Source organism: Rhinolophus hipposideros (genome assembly GCF_964194185.1).
Source record: "Rhinolophus hipposideros genome assembly, chromosome: 15".
Taxonomy (NCBI): domain Eukaryota; kingdom Metazoa; phylum Chordata; class Mammalia; order Chiroptera; family Rhinolophidae; genus Rhinolophus; species Rhinolophus hipposideros.
Window position 1 is genome coordinate 39846749 of NC_138061.1, and position 19639 is coordinate 39866387.

General features: G+C 36.1%; 2 protein-coding genes across 9 annotated transcripts in view; one reads left to right on the forward strand and one right to left on the reverse strand.

The window, feature by feature from the left end:
* PHYHIPL (phytanoyl-CoA 2-hydroxylase interacting protein like) overlaps positions 1-7601 on the forward strand; it is a 41189-nt gene extending 33588 nt beyond the window's left edge. For both annotated transcript variants that reach the window (XM_081073603.1, XM_081073604.1), the window contains exons 4-5: positions 2688-2805; positions 4706-7601. In XM_081073603.1, the coding sequence (XP_080929729.1) occupies positions 2688-2805; positions 4706-5240 (653 nt within the window). In that variant the 3' untranslated portion in view covers positions 5241-7601. The remainder of the gene's footprint in view (positions 1-2687; positions 2806-4705) is intronic.
* The window catches only part of FAM13C (family with sequence similarity 13 member C), a 110551-nt gene continuing 96658 nt past the window's right edge, over positions 5747-19639 (reverse strand). For 5 of the 7 annotated variants that reach the window (XM_081073596.1, XM_081073600.1, XM_081073599.1 and 2 more), the window contains 4 exons: positions 13587-13682; positions 12083-12282; positions 10505-10606; positions 5747-7326 (listed from right to left, as the gene is read on the reverse strand). In XM_081073596.1, the coding sequence (XP_080929722.1) occupies positions 7203-7326; positions 10505-10606; positions 12083-12282; positions 13587-13682 (522 nt within the window). In that variant the 3' untranslated portion in view covers positions 5747-7202. The remainder of the gene's footprint in view (positions 7327-10504; positions 10607-12082; positions 12283-13586; positions 13683-19639) is intronic. The other 2 variants (XM_081073597.1, XM_081073595.1) reach the window with 1 other exon arrangement.

Below are 19639 nucleotides of genomic sequence, written 5' to 3' on the forward strand. Positions count from 1 at the left end.
CAATCAAGAAACAAATATTTATTAAATAGATGTTGAAAGGATACAAACATAACTCTACCTGAATATATCTGTCATCTCTTTTTTTCTCTTAGAATGGTGCTTTGTTTCCTCTTTATCTAGGTAATTGTTTCCTCTAAAAAATTGTAGAGAGTGGCTGAATGTTTAACATAAAGGAGCTTGTAGGAAAAGCCTTAGAAACAATTCCCCTCACCTGTTACAGGTTGCTTAGCAACTTTCTTCAGCTGTGGCATCTTTCAGATAAATCAGCTTTTTCCACCCACAACCTCATACCTGTATTATTTTAGACTCAGTATGTGCTTAGCTGCTGCTCAAACTCAGTATAAAACTTCTCCTATGAAAATGCTGAGTGGATGAAATTTAATTCTATGTTATTTTGATTTTATCTTCAAGCCTTTTTGTTTATTCTGTGAGAAAGTTGCTAGGGATTACACAACATCCTTGATTGCTAAGGATTTCAATTTTTAAGAGCAAGGAAAATAATCTCTCTGGTACCATATTTTTTTCTATCTAAGATGTCACTGATTATAGTATCCACCATTTTTTGTATCATTAAGAAAAAATACTGCCAATTAAACTATGAAACCGTGTTTTCTTATCACATTTATTGTCAGGCTCATGTCAGAGATGTTAAAATGGTAAAAAAAAATACGTTTTAGAATAGATGAATATGGAGATGAATAGATGAATGTGATATTAATCATAGACCAGTAATCAGTAATGAAAGAGCTCAAGATTTCCATATTGTATTAATAGTGAGTAAAGAATTCTCATTGACATCACTAAAATTTGATGTATCATGTTGGAATTAATATATTTCTTCAATTTTTTTCCCTGAATTAAAGTTCCTCTTTGGAATCTACCTCATGTTTACTTCTCTTACTGCATTTCTTTCCACCTACTTTCATTGTGCCCTCCCAGGGAGATTTATTTAAGACACAGTCTCTTGTGACATTGTTTGAACCCATGCTGTTTTCCATAGGACTGCATCAAACCATGTTATAGTGTTTTGTCCATTAAAAAGAGCTATAATTTACTTTCTAAAACCCCACTTGACATTAGGGAAAGGGGTGAAATATTATTTCTTCTTTATCTTAAAGAAGACCTTTGGCATTTCTAGTTCATAAATTATGTCATCTATCAGTCTTATCGATATACACATTTACTCTCTTCTACAATCTATTTAATCTTCTACAATCTATTTAATTATGTGAGTACACTTTTTATTTCTGTGTATATGAAGGAAAACCTTATGTCTTCTTACTTTAATTTAGAGTAATCTCCCTATTGCTCTTTTATTTAACTATAATCCAATAATTCTTCTAAGGAAGTTATGAGGTAAATAATAAGGAAAGTGTCAGCTTTTAAATGTGCCACATTTTTCTATAAATTATTTTGCATCTTTATTTCCATGAGTAAAATCTAAGAGGAACTAAAGCTGTTGAAAGCTTGTTTCAACATGTTGAAAGCTTGTATCAAAATAATTCAGAGATTATTTCACCTAAGCTTTATCAATAACCTCGACTCTACATTTTGAGAAAGCTGTTTTGTATAAATTGCCTTTTAATCTGGACATTTCACTCACTCAACACTTATTGAGCACATACTGTTATATACTGTGCAAAGTATTGGAAATAAAATAGAATGTCACTGACTAATCTGCTTCTAGCCTAGTCTATGACAATGATAAAACCCTGTGCTTACCCCATAATGAGTCATGGTTGTCTGTATATTTGTCTCTTCCTTTAGACTGTCAGTTCTATGAGAGGAAGAATAATATATTTTTATCTTTAACCTGATCATCTAATTTTGAATGGCACCTTGTACATCATATGTTCTAATCTGAATAAATGTTTGTTGAGCCAGTGAAGCTGTGAGTAAACGAACTATGAACAATTCAACTAAGTTGCTTTTATTTGGAAAGTCTTATAATATTTATAGACCAAATTTTTGCTTAGATTCTGGTACAGGAGTTTGACAACAATCCTCAGTTTCAAAACAAAAAGTTGGTGAAAAACATCAGGTTATTTTGAGAGATGCTTTAGACTTTCAAGAGCCTTGTGTACCCGAAAACAATCAACTAAGAGACAGAGACCTAGTCTCTAAGATATTAGCTGTATGAACATTAGGCAAATCACTAAAGTTTGACAAGCCACAATTTCTGCATCATTAAAATGGTCATAGTTAATCTACCTTGCCAACCTCTTAGATTTAGAGAGTAAATTAAATGAACATTATTATTATTGCTACTCCTTTAAATTATTTTTGTTATTTAAATTAAATTTGTTATTGATTGCAGGTTATAAACTTCTTTTATTCGATTTATCAGCTGATTGAAGAAAAGCTTATATGGTACTGTTGACATTACTTGAGTTATGCAGAGTCTGTATTCCTTATTTAAGTTTTGTTTCAGGATCTTTCATTTCAAAGAGTAAAAAAAAGGTGCAATAGTATCCTACTACTATAAACCAGAAGAAAAATATTTTTGTAGAAAGAAAAATGTACCAAACAAAGACAAAGAATGTTTTCTTTGTTAAATGCAATTTCCTATTCACTAAGATGAATTTCCTAAAGATGAATTTTAATAGTCTTCAATTTATCAAGCATGTAGTTGATATTACACTTTCTGTATTTTTAATAACAGGCTTTTTTGTTGTTGTTATTTTCAGACTATTCAAAAGTTCATCTAACACAACTGTTGGAGAAGGCTGAAGTGATTGCAGGACGGATGCTAAAATTTTCTGTTTTTTATCGTAACCAGCACAAAGAATATTTTGATTATATTCGGTAAGCCTCAAGAAAATACATATAGTGATTGGCTTTACTAAATGCCATTCCATATTCTAGGCTTAGGTTTTCCTTGAGTCTAGTTTTGTGAAATAGCAATTTTAGTTTTCTTTTCAAAATAGTTAATTATACTCTGATTTTATTTCCCGGAATAATTAAGTAGAAAAAATCAGATCGTGGGATTTTTTTCTACTTCATTTAGGTTGCTTTCCATAATCATTTGTAATACCAATTCCTCTGTTTGAGTGAAAGATCTTAAACCAGATTGATGAGCGTTTCATGTACATACTTCTCTAATTCTCAGTAGCTCAGTACCTTCTGTCTCATGTCAACTACTAAATTCTCTTCCTCTTGTGGGTCTCTTTAAGACATTAAAAGTGAGAGAATAAAAGAGTGATTATTTCCTAAAATATTAATGGTGAATTGGGTGGGATTTCAGGCTTCTGCCTAAGTGGAAATCTCTCAACCATTATCTTGGATTAATTATTCATGAGGACAGTCTCTTTTGTTTACTTTTGAATTCTAGTGCTCAGCTAGTATTTCTAAGATAGCCTATGTTTATCCCTGGGAGCAGCTTCCAAGAATCCAAAAGAATTTTATGCCAAAGGTAGTTTCAATACTTACAGCCCTTTCATATTTGTAAAAGAAAATTTCAGGAGGGTAAATAGGCAAACGTGTTTTTGAAAGTGAGACTAAGTCTTTTAAAATGATAAATGCTCTATAGATTCTAAAACTTTTATACAGTAATCCCTATAATTTGTCATTTTAAAAGGCTTGGTCTCACCTTAAACTCTAAAGGATTATTAAATTAAAAGGATTGTATGTGAAAAAATTTTAGGACTCTGTTTTTGTTTCATACTGCTAGTTTTTCTTAAATCAAGATCATGTTTCCAGATTTACATCAGCTCTAAGCTGTGGAAAACACAAAAGGACTCATAGAGAGAGAAATGAATTTAGACATCTATGTTGTTCAAATGAAGTACTTTGCAATATCATATATTTTGATAGCAAAAAAACCATTCTTATGCTTGAATATCCTATGTGTATTGAGTTTAGTCCATAACTCTTTTAGCTGGTAAATTATCCACCCTGAGACTCTATAATTCATGGTGGATACTATTCACCTAATTTAGAGAGTACAAATGGAGAGATACAACACAAATTATTGTAACTGTCAGCTATTGACTGGAAATGACCGTGTATACTCACCAAGAAAGCTATTTCTTTATATTTTTAAGCATAAAATTTGAAAACAAAAAAAACTACCATTGCTATTTTCTTTAATAAGAAATGCAATAGAATAAATAAATATATGTTTGATATTAGGTTTAGATTTCTGGAATATTGCCAATGTCTACTTTAGTTGGCCACTGGAGGTCAGTATTTCTCTGCTTTTCTCTGTTGCTTGAGTGGGGACTGGCCTGTTTTCAGGTCCTTACTCTAAAATTTGCTTCATCTGTTTTCAAAATTCGTCCAAAAGAAAAAAAGATAGTCAAAGAGCATGGAAAATTGAAAAAAGGTTATTGTATGTATTATATGATTGATTCATTAGTGTGATGATACAAGCTTGAAAGATGTATTTATTAACAAGCAAATTTATTTTTGTTGGATTTTCCATGATAGTTGTAAAATTCATGTAAATTAGTTTGTTTTTTCTGACCAGAATATTTATTATGTTCAAGACCTCCAAGCTGTGCAACGGCACATCCTTACCTTAGGGTCAAGGCTAGAATTTAGCCATCTATAGGTAATGTCAAAGACGCATTCTTCTTGATGTGATAGTAGGATTAGCATTCAGGCTTTTAATAAAAGATGTTGACTTTTAGGCCTCTCACCATTCAAATCCATAAATTGGTAGCTTTACAACTACTGTGCCAAGCATTGACCCTTTCTTTTGCAGAGAACATCATGGGAATGCTATGCAGCCCTCTGTCAAGGATAACAGTGGTAGCCATGGCTCTCCTATCAGTGGAAAATTAGAAGGTATCTTCTTCAGCTGCAGCACTGAATTCAACACTGGGAAGCCACCCCAGGATTCACCTTATGGAAGATACAGGTTTGAGATTGCTGCCGAAAAACTTTTTAACCCCAATACTAACTTATACTTTGGGGACTTCTACTGTATGTACACAGCTTATCATTATGTGATTCTTGTTATTGCCCCTGTGGGATCACCAGGAGATGAATTTTGTAAGCAGCGCCTTCCTCAGCTAAATTCCAAGGATAATAAATTTTTGACCTGCACAGAAGAAGATGGGGTGCTGGTTTACCACCATGCCCAGGATGTCATTTTAGAAGTCATTTACACTGACCCTGTGGATCTTTCTCTGGGCACCGTGGCAGAAATCACTGGTCATCAGCTCATGAGTTTGTCTACTGCAAATGCAAAGAAAGATCCCAGCTGCAAAACCTGTAATATCAGTGTTGGACGTTAATGCCCACTTTTCTTATTCAGTCCCCTTCCTTCTCTTAGGAGCATTGATCCTCTGTTGTCCATTTTCATCACCAGATGTTTTCCATTGAAGCATGTACATGCCGCTATCACCAAAAGCAAACGGCCACTTTTCAAATTTCATTCAGAGCCGTTTTAGTGTTTCCTATTCCCTACCCTTCCCGTTACATTCTACGTTCTACTTCTGACACTTTATTGCCTAGATGCTGCAATGTTTTTATTTTCCCTCTATGCCAAACATAACAAAACAATTATATACCGCTTTAGCAAAATACAAAATAATGGCTTATAAATGGTGTTTAAATATGCATTCATTTTAATCTACTGAACAAATATTGGGATAACTCCAACTCGCATGAAAGGGTGTAATTGCAGCATGAGTTAAATCTTGAAGCCTAGAATTGTCAGCACTTCCAACTTGTTGTTTGACAGTGTTATTTATGTTATTTATATTAGCTAACAGGAAACAACTACTGTGTTTCAACATAATAAATATAATAGAAAAATATTTTATTTGTATTGTTGTATAAAATATTTACAATCATATAGAATATATAGTTACATTTTAATAGTAATTGTATACGTCACGAAACCATTTCCCTTATCAAAGATGTAGTTTGTAAACCTCAAATAGTTGTGTATCTGTCCTGTTACAAGTAGATGACTTTAATTAAACAGATTTATGAAGGACATTATTCTGCTTCATAAAAGTTACAAAATATCAGGTAAATACAGAAAAAACAATAAGCCTCTGAAATAGTCAATATTCTTCCTGTCCAAACTATATGAAAATGTGAATTTGTTCAACATGCTTAAACATTACAGAAAATAGAAATACAAACATGATTGGTACAAGAGAGAAAACGACCTTTTACTTGTTTTTACAAAAGCAAAAATAATAAACACGTATTTTAGTACAAAATAACAAAACAATGTACACTAAAGTTGATGAAGCAAATAAAATATTCTGATTTCTTTTCCAAGGTATCATAGCAAACAATTTTCAAACCTCTCATTTTGTACAGAATGATGATTAACTACAGCTTACGAGAAAGCTTTTTTGACTTTACAAAGTATAGACCTTGGAACATTAAGAAAAATGCATATTCCCAATGGAAAAATAGTTATATAATCTTAGTTATAGTAAACAAAAAGATTAGCAATCATAACTGTGATCACATTAGATTATATACTGCAGACACTTATCTATCCAAAATACCTATTTTCAAATTTTAATACAATATTTTAATATAAACATCTGTCAGTTATAGACAAAGATAATTCACAAAGTACATGCTATCAGAATGAACTTTGGTAATCAGAAATGTAAAATTTCAATTAACAGATAAAATAATGTGCTATTTTTATATAGAAATAAAAAATTAGCAGTGACACATTCTAGTATATTTTAGGGTACTGAAAGCCTAGCAGACAGGGGACAAGGTAGGCGATTTTAATCACTTAAAAATCTATTAGTTTCAAATAAGTTACATTCTTACTATCTGTATTCCTTCCTAGATAAAAAGAAGAGTTTCTTTTCCTCCTATTTTTTTAAATCATGCTTTTTCCCTCATACATCAACATAAGCAATCTTTGGACATTAAGTAGACTTTCCCTAATAAGTGGCCCATTGAACAAGTGGATGCTATGTGTTATTTAGATTTGATAAAATATTAAATGTTTTCCAAAATAATTATGCTGTGAGTTTTCTCCTTGGCATGGAAGAAGTTGCATTTTTTTTCCAATGATACTGTTACTATATTTCCCCCCATCTATATCCCTCCTCCTCATTTATAATTACATTTGCCATTCCTTCTTAAAAACAGCTAACACTACTACTAAAGTGCTTCAGTTTTCAGTATGTCAAAACTACTTACTTAGCAAGAATGGCAGAGGAAAATAAACTTTATCTTGGATAAAAGTAATCACAAGTATGTCTTGTACTTCAAATAGTTTTGGCCACATCTTGCTTGCTGATTAGGACCTCTAGTAGTCTCAGTTTGGCTTTTATGTGCTTGTATTCGTAGTACTCATCTGCCATTGGTATCCTATCTTCCTTTTGTGGAGTTCTGCAAAACAGAAAATACCATCTATTAGTTCATAGTGAATCAAGTCATTAGAAATCCTTTCGTAACTCTAACTTGAGAAAGTACAGGGCAGCAGTTTCCACTTGGATTTTGCATCATGTCTTTTTTACCTTCCCTTTCACCTTCATTCACTTGCTCTTCCATGTGTTACTAGGTTTCTGTATAATAGTACCCTTTGAGTACTTGAATGTCATAGGTGTTTTGCAAATATATGGTCCAGTGCATAGATATATAACAGTAGGACACCGAAAAGGTCTGAGGGCAAAAAAAAAAACAAAAACCAGAATCTTAACGCATTCTTGGTCTAGTCATTCTCCCATTATCCATGCTCCAGTTCCCTGCCTATGGAGAATGTTCCGCTTTGTAGTGATAGTTGTTAAAAATAGCAAGTAAAAATACTACAAAAACCATGTTAAAAATAATTTATAAATTTATGGTGATAGGAAAAAAAAGCTTAATAGCTACCTTACAAACATGAAATATTTCCAAGTTTTCTTGTAATTATAATACCTATTTCTGCTAATGTATAGTAGAATCACTGAAAAGTTTCTTGATTGAAGTAATTTTTGAATACATTTCAATGGTTCTCTTGACACACTAATTCGACTAAGACGAGATGTATGACAATGCATAGATTTTTATACGTATGAATTCAAACTACACATGTTCTTGCCATATACTTTGTAAAATTGGGTAACATCTGGAGTTAAAACCATTTGCCTTCCCACAAAAATATGTTGCCGGGACATGTTCTCTAAAGGGCAATACTTGCTTTATGATCTCAAAAAGCACTTTCTTGTCTCTTTGGTTGATAAGTTGCTTTTAAGACATTTCCACCCATGACTTTGAAATACAAGGGGTAGAAAATAGATGAAGTCACCACAATTGCTACTAAACACAAATACTCTCCAATATCAGTATGGCTAAAAATGGGTAAATAGCAAACATTTAATGTATTGCCTATACCCCCTTCTATTTTCCCAGTACTGATTAAAAGTGAATCCCTTAAATTAAAAAAAGCTAATCCCTGAAAATAATAGTTATCTACTTGTATTGTACCACTATACACTGCCCTGCAATTTCTAGTACAGAACTCACAAGAGCACACAAATCTACAGATAGGGTTCCTCTTAAATGTCTAAATTATACAACATAATTCCTTTGCCTCCATCCTGTATTACGGGCTAAACTTATCATAACTTGGTGTCTAAATACCACCTTAATTTGTACACACAGATCTAAGTGAAGAAATGGTCTAATTCATAGGGAAACATGAATCCATTATATAACTTTTCCCTGCACACTCTGTTTTGGCTAATAAACAAGACGTCATTGGCCAGAATGAAAACCTTTGATACTATTTCCTGAAGCAGTTTTCTCGTTAAATAAACCATGCAAAAGTGCTTATTAGCATAGCTCTTGGCTCATAATTGTTAATAATGTCAAATCTATATGATTATGTCCCTTGCATGGTAAATATTACAAGAACATTTATAGTACCTTAAAATATTTAGTAATCCATTTGCATGGTTATTTTACATTATGGATAGTTAAGCCTTCCTAATAAAATGTCTTAGGACAACAAGATTAAGTTCCATATTTTCTAGCCATTCAACTATCTGATTTTGCATTTAAGTATATTACCTACCACAAGAGGGCATAGAACCTCTGTGAAATATAAGCATATCTCAAGTGGGTTGAGGACTCACAGCTACAATAAAATACTATATGTAGAGCATAACTCACTTCCCTGTGTGTCAGAAAGCATGCCAGGTACCACTGCAGATCCATTCGGCAGGACTACCAGTACACTGGCAAGTTCTGAGACTCTTTAAAGTAGACTCCTGGGATCTACTAGATCAAAAGAGTAAATGGGATCAAATAGATCAAAATGTAAATGTAAAAGTTATATGGAAATTTATAAAGGAATAAATAGAAATGGAAAATGAAAACAAGAAATTATGTTTTATATCCTAAGTTGAACAGCCACATAACAATAACATTCTCACCAGATTAGTTAACATTAGCAGAAAGGTAAGTAACTTGGACTGGTAGCAATCAACTGGCAAGGAAGATTCCAGGCAGAAAACTAGGTCGGTTACATCTGTATTTGCTGAATGCAAAAAGTTTCTGACTTTGTAGGTCCAGACCTACTAAACAGCCCGGAAGGGCTGAAATGGAAAAGCTGTTGACTAAGAGGTGAGTAGACCAGCCTTTCAAGATGCTTTAGAAAATAGTCTCTCTCCATCAGGGCAACCTTCAGTCTGCTGAAATGAAAGCAGTTCAGGAAAGGCAGGTACACAGATGGGGAGCAACAGCCAGGAATCAGTTCATCACTGACTCTCACCTCTGCCACCTTAATAACCTTGTGACTTTGAAAAATTATACCTTTATTATTTTAAGACTGACATCCTGCGTGGGTAGCTATAGCTTCCCAAAGTAGCCTGGGAAGTCGAATCATTCCATCATGGAATGACTCAGGATAGCTAAATGATTTGTCTGTCACTGTCTCTTCCAGAAATGAATCAATAACCCTTATCTCATGATTTTATATGTACGATTTTGTTGATGATACACCAAAATTTAGAGGAAACTAATGGGGTGCATAATGAGACACTTGGGTTGACATAGAAAAAGAGAGTACTAATAGAGGATATAGCTAAATATTTATTTAAGGGATAGAAAAAATAGCTATGAACTTTTGACCAAATCCTGAAATAAAATAACTAAGGGCAGATCCTGAAGTTTTAAGGGTATATTTAAAGTAAATGAAGGATTATTTAACGAAGTAGAGAATAACTGTGGAACTACATAACCAAGAACAAAGTTCTGTCGGCTGAAAAATCAGATTTATTTTTAAAGGTTTAGATAAATTCAATAGTTACAGTGGTATGTATTATTTAAAGGTAGGGATCTGGGGAGTTCATCTTTTATTTTTTTAAACCTCGATGTCATACTTGATAGCTACAGGGTCCCATAAACCATACCTAATAATGGCATTATCACAATGTTGCGTGAGACAAATCCTGGGTCTACTTCACTGTGGAAATTATTTATACCTAATATAAAGTCACTGTTCCTCAAAAAATTCTAGCTCGTACTTAAACAATAGTTCCCTTAGGAAATAACTAACTTAAAATATACCTCTGCCCACACTTACCTTCCCGTTTGTTTAAAAAACTGCTCTTCAAATTCTCTTAAGGCTTTCCGAAGTCTCTTCTTGTCCGCCCTCGTTTCTCGGAGATGGTCAAGAAGTACAGGCCTACATCAGGGAAATATATATTTGCCATTACTGAGCTCTGGCATAACAGAGATTGTGCGCAGATTTATCTATTCAGCAAAAGCATATTATGATACAGAAGTGTTCTGTTTCAAAGGGTCTCTTTGAATCAGCACGGCACGTATAAAGCCTGACCATAGGGGAGCATATAAACGGGAAATGGCCTGATGAAAACGATGTCACAGGAAAGGACAAGGAAAGAAAGAAGGCAAACAGACTGAGTCCGTTTTAAAAGTGGTGAAGGTAAAGGCTGTATGAACGGACGAAGGACAGATATTTTGAAGGTATACTCATCAGTTTGGTGATAGACTGCACATTAGAGACACAAGAGGAAGGGATTTTAAAGAAAAATCTACCCTTAATCTAGAGCATGGGGAGAATGGCAAGACCCTTGGCAATGAAACGAAGACCCAAATGATAGCTACACTGCAAATTCTACTCACTTCATTCTACTAAGACAAGAGAGAAAAATCATGTACTTTAGAGCAGGAATTTTTATCTGGGGAACTTGTGTATGGTTTCAGAGACTGAGACTCTGAACCCCCTGAAATTATATGTGGGCATTTCCTTAAAAAAAAAAATTCCATTGCTTTCAAAAAAGTCCACCCAAAGTAAGTTAAGAACAGCTGCTTTAGAACAAACGAACAGAGGAGAGAGAGAGATATGAAAAGAAAGGAGGGAGGAAGAAGACTGATTTTTTTTCTGCTTCCAAACGGGTCACTTTTCTGTGAGCTGAAATTGAGGTACCAACTGATTCTACAAGCACACTAAAATGTCACTTTACAATTTAGCCCTTGATCTCACCTCATATATTTGTAGGGATTCCATCCCTATCTTGAGGCATATAGTCACCACACCATAATACATATTAAAAATCTCATAACCTGGCCTGTAATACACAAACCAAAGGAAGGCCAATGATTGAGATGAATGCCAGCTACTGAATGACGATAATGAAAACACTGATGAAAATCCATATAGCTCCTGACTTAGGGGCCCTTAGGAGAAAAGGGGAGACTCATTGACTTAAGGCCAAGGGGATTCTCAATCTGGAGAAATCATTTTATCTAAATGGAATAGACTGGGATAAAAGCCCTGACAACAGGATCTTAATTCCTTTCATCCAGCATTTTCAAAGGCCAGCTCTGCTTCCCACACTGCCAAGAGTTAGACTGGTGCAAGGCCCTGCTGAGAGGAGGTGCAACTGTATGTAGCCAACTGAACACCAGCATTTACAGCATCTTTAGGACCTTAGTGGGAGCCATGGTTCCTCACGGCATTGTCTTCTCAATTCTCCAGTTAAGAACACAACCAGATTATGCTTTTAAGGCTACTCTCTTGTGGATAGCATATTTTTTTAGAGAATCTAATAGCTCTTCTGAATTCCATATGTACATATGAGGTATCACAGACCCGAAGGTGTTAAAAGGTGATTCCACACTTAGAATGCACACTTACATGGTGGCCTCATGTAAATTGGACATGGAGAGGGCTGGTTGTTTGAGTTCTTTCTTTTCATCTGGTAGCAGGACCCTGACAGGCTCGGTCTCATTAGAGTAGGTGAGCTGAACGCCACCGGGAAGGTGAGATGTTGGATCTGGCAGAGAAGGTGGTTGGCTTCCCCGTGGGCAGTCTTCGTCCGAGTCCTCTTCCTCCTGCTTATCATAAGCAAGAGTTAAACAAAGTCACAAAACGTGAAGTGCCTCTTGAGGAAGCAAAAACAGGAAGGGGCACCATAAACAGATACCACGAAAACAGTAGGTGACCCCTATCTATGCCTACTGAGAACCAAAAAGTAAGCAACCAGGAGGAACTCTTCCTTCGTCATATCAGAAAACTTGCAGAAGTTAAGGAGCAAAGACATACCCAGCCTGGGCTAAAATGCTCACCCAAGTTCATCTCTGTTTGCTGGGCCAAAGAAGGCATAGACATTAAGAAGTAGTCTAGTCTGGGCTGCACTGCTAGTAGTTTGTCCCTTTTACCCAGACCTTCTGGGCCTCAGCTTTGAAACGGTTACGTGGGTTAGGATGAGATGGATTAGAGACCTTTTGTCATCCCGAAGTAACCCAAATCAGGTCCTGGTGTGGGCCACATTCTGATAGGATATCCAGAAAATTGACAAATTGAGGGGAGAGCTCTAACCGTGGCCAGAGCAAAACGGAGTTACTCTAACCTATTCGGCTAATGCTTCTCACAACCAAAAGATTTTCTTGCAAGAAATGTGAAAATCATACCCCATTTTTAAATCATGCTTCCTCAATGGGAAAATTTCAAAGATTATGAGTCACTATTGTCTTTGTTGTGGCAGTATAAATGTACTCAAGTATATTTAAATTTATATTTGTTAATATTTTTTAATATTGCTATCTGGAGCAAGTGACTGTTTGAATATTGATGGAGTAGGAATTTTGGTGCTCTTCCAGTGCTGTATTCATGTAAATCATTCTTTATTAAAAGTAGTCTAACCTCCATCTCAGTATTCATGTTTTCTATCGAAATGAATCTACTTAATATCTTGCATAGTGATGGTCACATGGTACCAAAAATCAAATGTTACATTATGTCAAGTAACACACTGTCAATTTTCTTATTAAAGGAAAAGTTAACTGACACACAGAATAAAAAGGCTCTGTTTTGTCTAGCTATGTTGTAAATTAGAAAATGCCAAACTGAAATCCATTGTTTGTTCTCCTCACGCAAGCAATGGAAGCAGATGTTAAACCTGGTTCTAAAATTACAATTGCTATATATTTCTGTGTCACAATAGTTTTAATTATCCACCACTGTATAGTATTTGTGCGGAGGGAGACCACATTTCTACTTTTTTGAAAATAACTGGCTTTGTTAGCAGCATATATTGCCAAGAAGGCTCCTTTGAACTCTCAGAGTACTGGCTCCCTAACCACACATCAATACAGAGCCCAAGTACAGGTTTCTAGTTAACGCAAGCATCCTCACTTACAATTGTTGGAATAAGGGAAGGAGTTGACAAGATTTGCTTAATAATTCTGCATCGATCGTAAAGAGGCTTTATGAGGTTCTTCTCTTGCTTAGTTACCTGAAAAACATGAAATTAATTATTGTTTCTTTCTCAGACAAGAATTAAATTGATATTTTTAGCAGGCAAAAATTACAAGTTTTGAATCCTCAAAGTAAGGGATTATAATACTATAATGCAACAGTAATTAGAGAGAGGGAAGTCATTTATAAGCTACTGTATAAAGCACATGCCAATTTTCTTCTAGGAAAAGTTTCTTAAAGGATAGATCCAAGTTTAGAAAGATGTTTTTAAAGCTTTCTGGAGAAGTCCTCAACGTGTAAATGGTAAGGAGTCTGTTCTTTAATTACTTCTTCATTCTTAAAAGAAAAAAAAAAAATGGATGATTGAAATCTGATTTTTCTTCTGAAACATCTTTTATCTGGACTTGCATGATTATGTTCACAAGTACCAACCTCATTCATATCTTCTTCACTACATGCTTGGAATATACACTAGCTTATGGGTAATTGTGATATAAACTAACCATTTTGGATAAAACAATTTCTCTCAATCCTCAATTTCCTACCTATACAACAAGGAGGTTACAGTTTCAAAGTTACTTCCATATAAAAAATTTCATAACGTCGTGGTCTACTAACACATTCTATTACCCCTCTATTGTATGACCTGTCCCTAAGCACTATTTTCAACAGATCTCATTGTGCATAAAAATTTAAATCGCTTCCTATTTACCTATGAATCATCCATCTATCTATCCCCCTACCTACCTCTCCCATCCCAAGTGACCAAACCCCTCTGCTTGCTTTGGCTTTCTTCCCTGTTGTGTATCCTGCGTTTATTTACTACATATCTACTACACACAATCACCCTTTCACTCTAGTCCAATGGTTCTCACTCAGCAGGTGGGAGGAGGAGGATGGTAGAAATACCATATAGTATAATTGCTCAGGTATCTTTTATCAAAGTACACAGGCATGACTAACTGTGCTATCTGGCTCTGCCTTCCAGACCCCCTTGAATCTTCAGGGAAAAGAAAATGTCACAAGCATGTGTATTTGTAAACCTTTCTATTTATCCTCATGCTACCTGACCCCCATCCCAGATGAGAACCATCCTGGCCCATATTGATCTCCCTTTTCTCTGAATTTCTCTATCTCATTATGGTCCTTAACTGTTGTCTGTGTTATAGTCCTGTCTCCCCAAACAAAATAGAATGAGGAAAAGTATATCACTTATCTATTTAAATTCTCACAGTATCCAACACAACCCCTTCCCTAGGAGCAGTCTATCAACCCAGGTTTATATGCCAAAGTACTCTAATTTTTCAGGACCTTCAGGTAATCCCACAGGCTATAACCTAAGGCTCTTTTAGTTTTAGTAGAAAGAAAGCCCGCCTCTCACTGTAGAAGCCTTTTAAAGTATTTGCTTAAGTAACCCCAGCAGCCTTTTAGTTTCTAGCCCAATCATTCCTTAAACATTTTTCTTAGTCATGACACATCTTTACACACACACACACACACACAACCCTTTCATGTATTCCGTTGGATTTGAATAGGTGATAAAGAAAAAAAAAAATCTAAGTTTAGCAAATGTTGAAATAATGTTTTTTATGTTTAGTATCTCACGGGGACTTATATTCCATAGGAAGCACTTCAAAAAAAGAGATGCATGTTACTATTATTGGCATCTCTCTGATGCACTTTGATTTTTGTGATTTTATTATTCTATGTTCTCCCGATTCTAGAAAAGCTAAACTTAGTCCTAAAAGATAAAAAGACTGACCAAAAAAGCAAGTCTGATGAATGATATTATAGAAAAGTATCTTCCACAGACACTAGGTGAAAATCAGGGTACATGTACAATGTATGTACTTGTCTTTCATCCTCACGATTGCATAATTTTACTACCAAAGAAGAGACATGAGGGTTCAATGCCAGGAAGTAGAAGCCAAGACACAGTCCAAACTCTAATTCCCTAAGTGTTCATCCTCAAGTAGATTTGGACAGGAGGGCAGTCCGCCTGAAAAGGGGTTAGTGGTGAAGCTGTGTGCTAGGAGCTGCCTCCTACTCACTGGCCTATGGAGAGAAGCTGTAGGAGGCCTGTAAAGTCAATGTTCATGAAGGAAACTGAGTCAAGACATAGGTAGGCTCTGCTGGGTAGAGACCCCAAATCTAAGGGGCAGAAATACATGAGACTGCTATTCCTCAGCCACTTTCTACCAAGAGTCAGACAATTTTCTCCTCTGGGTTCAATGACTGTTTCTGAAATGTACCCTCCCTCCCTATTCTGCATATGTGTGGCTGTCTATGGTACGGTAGATGTATCTAACTTTTTATTAAACAAGGACCACATGAAGTCACCTGAAACAGCCAGAGAGAGATAGATATTCAGAGCATGACTGGGTATTCAGGTTTTAAAGATAAATACAAGGCGATAAAACCCCAAAGGTAATTATCCTTACTTCCTGCTCTTCCATCTTTTTATGGCATCTGAAGGAGTGACCACCCTTAGAGGAGACTGAGCAAGAGAGGACTGTGCCCAAAACATAATTTGATATGATTTGTTGATAGCTTGGCTCATGTTCCATAAAAAACTCCTGGCCCTCTATAGGGCCAGGTTATTCTAGTACGTTATTCGAACCATCGAGGTCTGGAATAGTAGCCCCCAAACAGCTGGCTTTCAGAGATAGAATGGCTGCTGAGGGGCCAGCGCAAGTGTATTCCTTTCTGGGACCGGGTCAGAAAGTTGTTTGGGAGAAACTGCCATAGCTTAAGTGCTTTTACCACCAAGCTTCTTTTCCTTTCTTCCCATGGCACTGGTCCCACATATTCTTTCACAGTGAACCACAGAACTTTATAAATAAAATTATTTGAATAGTCCTTATAAACCGAATCTGTCCTAAAGAGGGAACTAAAACTGACATTCTCCCCTCCGGATAGTGAGGGGAGGGCACCATCATTCTGTAGCTTTAGGGACGCAAATCTTGCCAAGCTTTTCCTATGTCCAGGTCTCCCCAGCCCCTCACTGACGGAGATGGGAGACGTGGAACAAGTCAGACCATCTGAACTAACCAGTCAAACCACATGGAAAGTCAGTACTGAACACAATCATACAAAGCAGCTGAAAAGGATGGTTTGCCCAATTTAGACTTCTAAGCAGGGGATTCCAGATTACTACTGGCCTCGAAATCAGGCGACATGAGTTCAGCTTCAACACTACACACTATTTTTAAAATGGAAAATTCTGTAATCTCTGAACCTTAGATTCTTAATATGCAGAAAGAATGAGGATCGCTTTTAATCCCTTATCATACACAAATGTGCCTGGCAAAGTCAGGTGTACTAAACTTAAGCTATCAAACTAGTTGACTTGAGATTACTATCAATGCTAAATAAAAGAATACCATGATGCTATTAAAGAATACAGTTTAAAAATAGTAAAAAAAATGAGAAACTCTCTGCGTCTTGATATGAAAAGCTATCCAGAAGACATAAAGTGAAAAAGAATATAAAGTCGCATAGACTGCTATCTTTTGTTGAAAGGGAGCTCATTAAGAGTGTACTCGTATATTGATATTTCTGATATATGCTTTACATAGAAACTCCAAAAGGGTAAAGAGGTTAATAACAATAGTTACCTGCTTGGGGGTGGGAGACCTCAGAGCTTTTGCTGACAGATGGGATGGGGAAGAGACTACTGTGTAACCTTTTATATTTTCCTCATTGAACTATGTGAGAAAGCATTACCTATTCAACAAATTAATTTAAAACAAAACAAAACAGGTAAGTAGACAGAAAAAGTTTGTGGGATATTCCTTTTGGTGCCCTTTACCTTTAAAAGCCTTCCCTCTCCCAATGCACAGCAACCCACCAGTCAGTTATTAAACTTTTATTTAATGTTAAAAAATACAATGAAGTATCCTTTTTAAAAATCTGCTTCCCTCCTTGAAGATGCTGCACTGATAAAGGGACAGGAGAAGCAACTGCCATTGCTCATCTATTTGGTAATGTGTGCTGTGCATGCGATCCCACTTATAGTTCTCTGAAAGGGCAATAAAATGGGTCTACGTGCCAGCACCAATTCAAGATTTTCCAAAGGAAAAAGGACATAAATAGGCACTGATATCAAACCCCTGGGATGATCCATTAATTTCCAGTGCTCAGTGGATACCCTGGGACCCAGAAGTGATTACCCTATTCCTCAAAGATCTTAAAATTAACATGTCTAAATTGGACCTCTTGAGTTTTCACTCCCACCCCCAATCTGCCTCTCCTCTAGTTTTCCCCATCTCAGTAACGGACCCTTGACCATCCTTTCCTTCACTCCTTCCCACCCAGGGATTCAGCATGCCCTTTTGATTCTATCCAAAGTATACTTTGAATAGGTCTATTTCTTTCCATCTTCAAGTCTACCATGCTAGTCCAAGCCACCCATTTTATCCTCTCTTTCCTCCTATGATTTACTCTCCACACAGCAATCAGAAAGATCTTTTCAATGTAAGTGACACCATGTCACTTTCCTGCTTACAGCCATGGAACAACTTCCCAACGCTCTCTATAGCCTACAAGGTCCTGTGTGATGGGCCTGGATTTATCTTTCTGACTATATGTCATGTCGTCCTAGGCTCAAGCCCTCAGACCTGAGGAGTCCAAGTACACACAATCTCTTCCTTCCAGGCCTTTATACTTGCGGTTCCATATGTCTAGACACTCTTTGCTACTCTCTTGGCCTGCTGATTCTTCTTTATTAAATGTCTTATTGGCCTTCCTAATCACCCTATGTAAAGTAGAAGCCATATTTATTAGTTTCTATGACATCTGTTTAATTTGCCCGGTATTTATCAAAGTCTCTAATAATTTCATTTGAGTTGTTTGCTGTAGCCCAGCTCCCAGAAGAACATGAGCTCCGTGAGAGCAATGACTTCTGTATCTTGTTTATTTGTAATATCCAGCATGAATCACAGTTCGTAATATATAGCAGGCACTCAAATCTTTTGCAAAGAACGATCATCCACCAGTCACCAGGCCTCTCCCTTTATTGTCACAATTGGATAAGTAAAGTATTATCTGTATTTTATAGATGAGGAAGTTGAATCTCAGAGAATTGGTTCACTTGCCAAGTGTACATGGTTAGGAAGTGCTGAATCCTACTCTGAGTCCCAACTCATCCCCACCTGCCCGAGTCAATTGAGTAGAACATAGAATTAGGACTTCAGTATTAACCAAGCTGCTTTTATAGATGTGGGCAAGGTGACTATAAAATACAGGGAAGACCCTTAGCGGTACTGAAGGGTGGAAAACCACAGATGCACTTGAATATGGAAACATATAGACACAGAGGTTATCCACTTATCCACTGGCTATCACAAAAGTCGAGAATCTAGAAGGTTCCTTAACGTAAGTGAAATAATGTATCACAGATATGAAAGATGAGAAGGGATTAACCAGGTAAATGCTAACAGCTCTCATCTTCTTCTTTGGAAAATGTAACAAATCGTTTCTTTGAGCTCCAGGCTCATCTATCCAAATGCCTCATTGACAACTCTATCTGGATGTCAAAACGAACATGTCTAAAGCTGAAATTATTAGACTTCTTACCTAACACTCCTCAAGAAACTCTACCTCTCTTTACCACTTTCCTTACTATTTATACCTCATTCCTACTTTACTTTTTAACGAAACATAGCAAGATGGGATTGTAATCCTCGTCTTGGGTTCATTTGCTAATATGTCGGGAAACTGGGGGAGAAAGGGATATGATATACTGTCGTGTCTGCCTATTGCATCCCATCAACAGGCAGCGCTATGACCTCCTGTCAGCACATCCTGGAATCAGGTAACAACACCCACAGATCATGGACAATAGCCCACTAGAAACTCCTCTGACTGAAATGTCAGAGCCAGCCTCCTAAAGATGTTGATGTGGTGCCAAAGTGTTCTGATAAATTGGTCAAAACCATGACCTCGCCGGCCCTGTGTGGAATGTCGGGGCCCTGTGGAAATGTGGTAAGATAC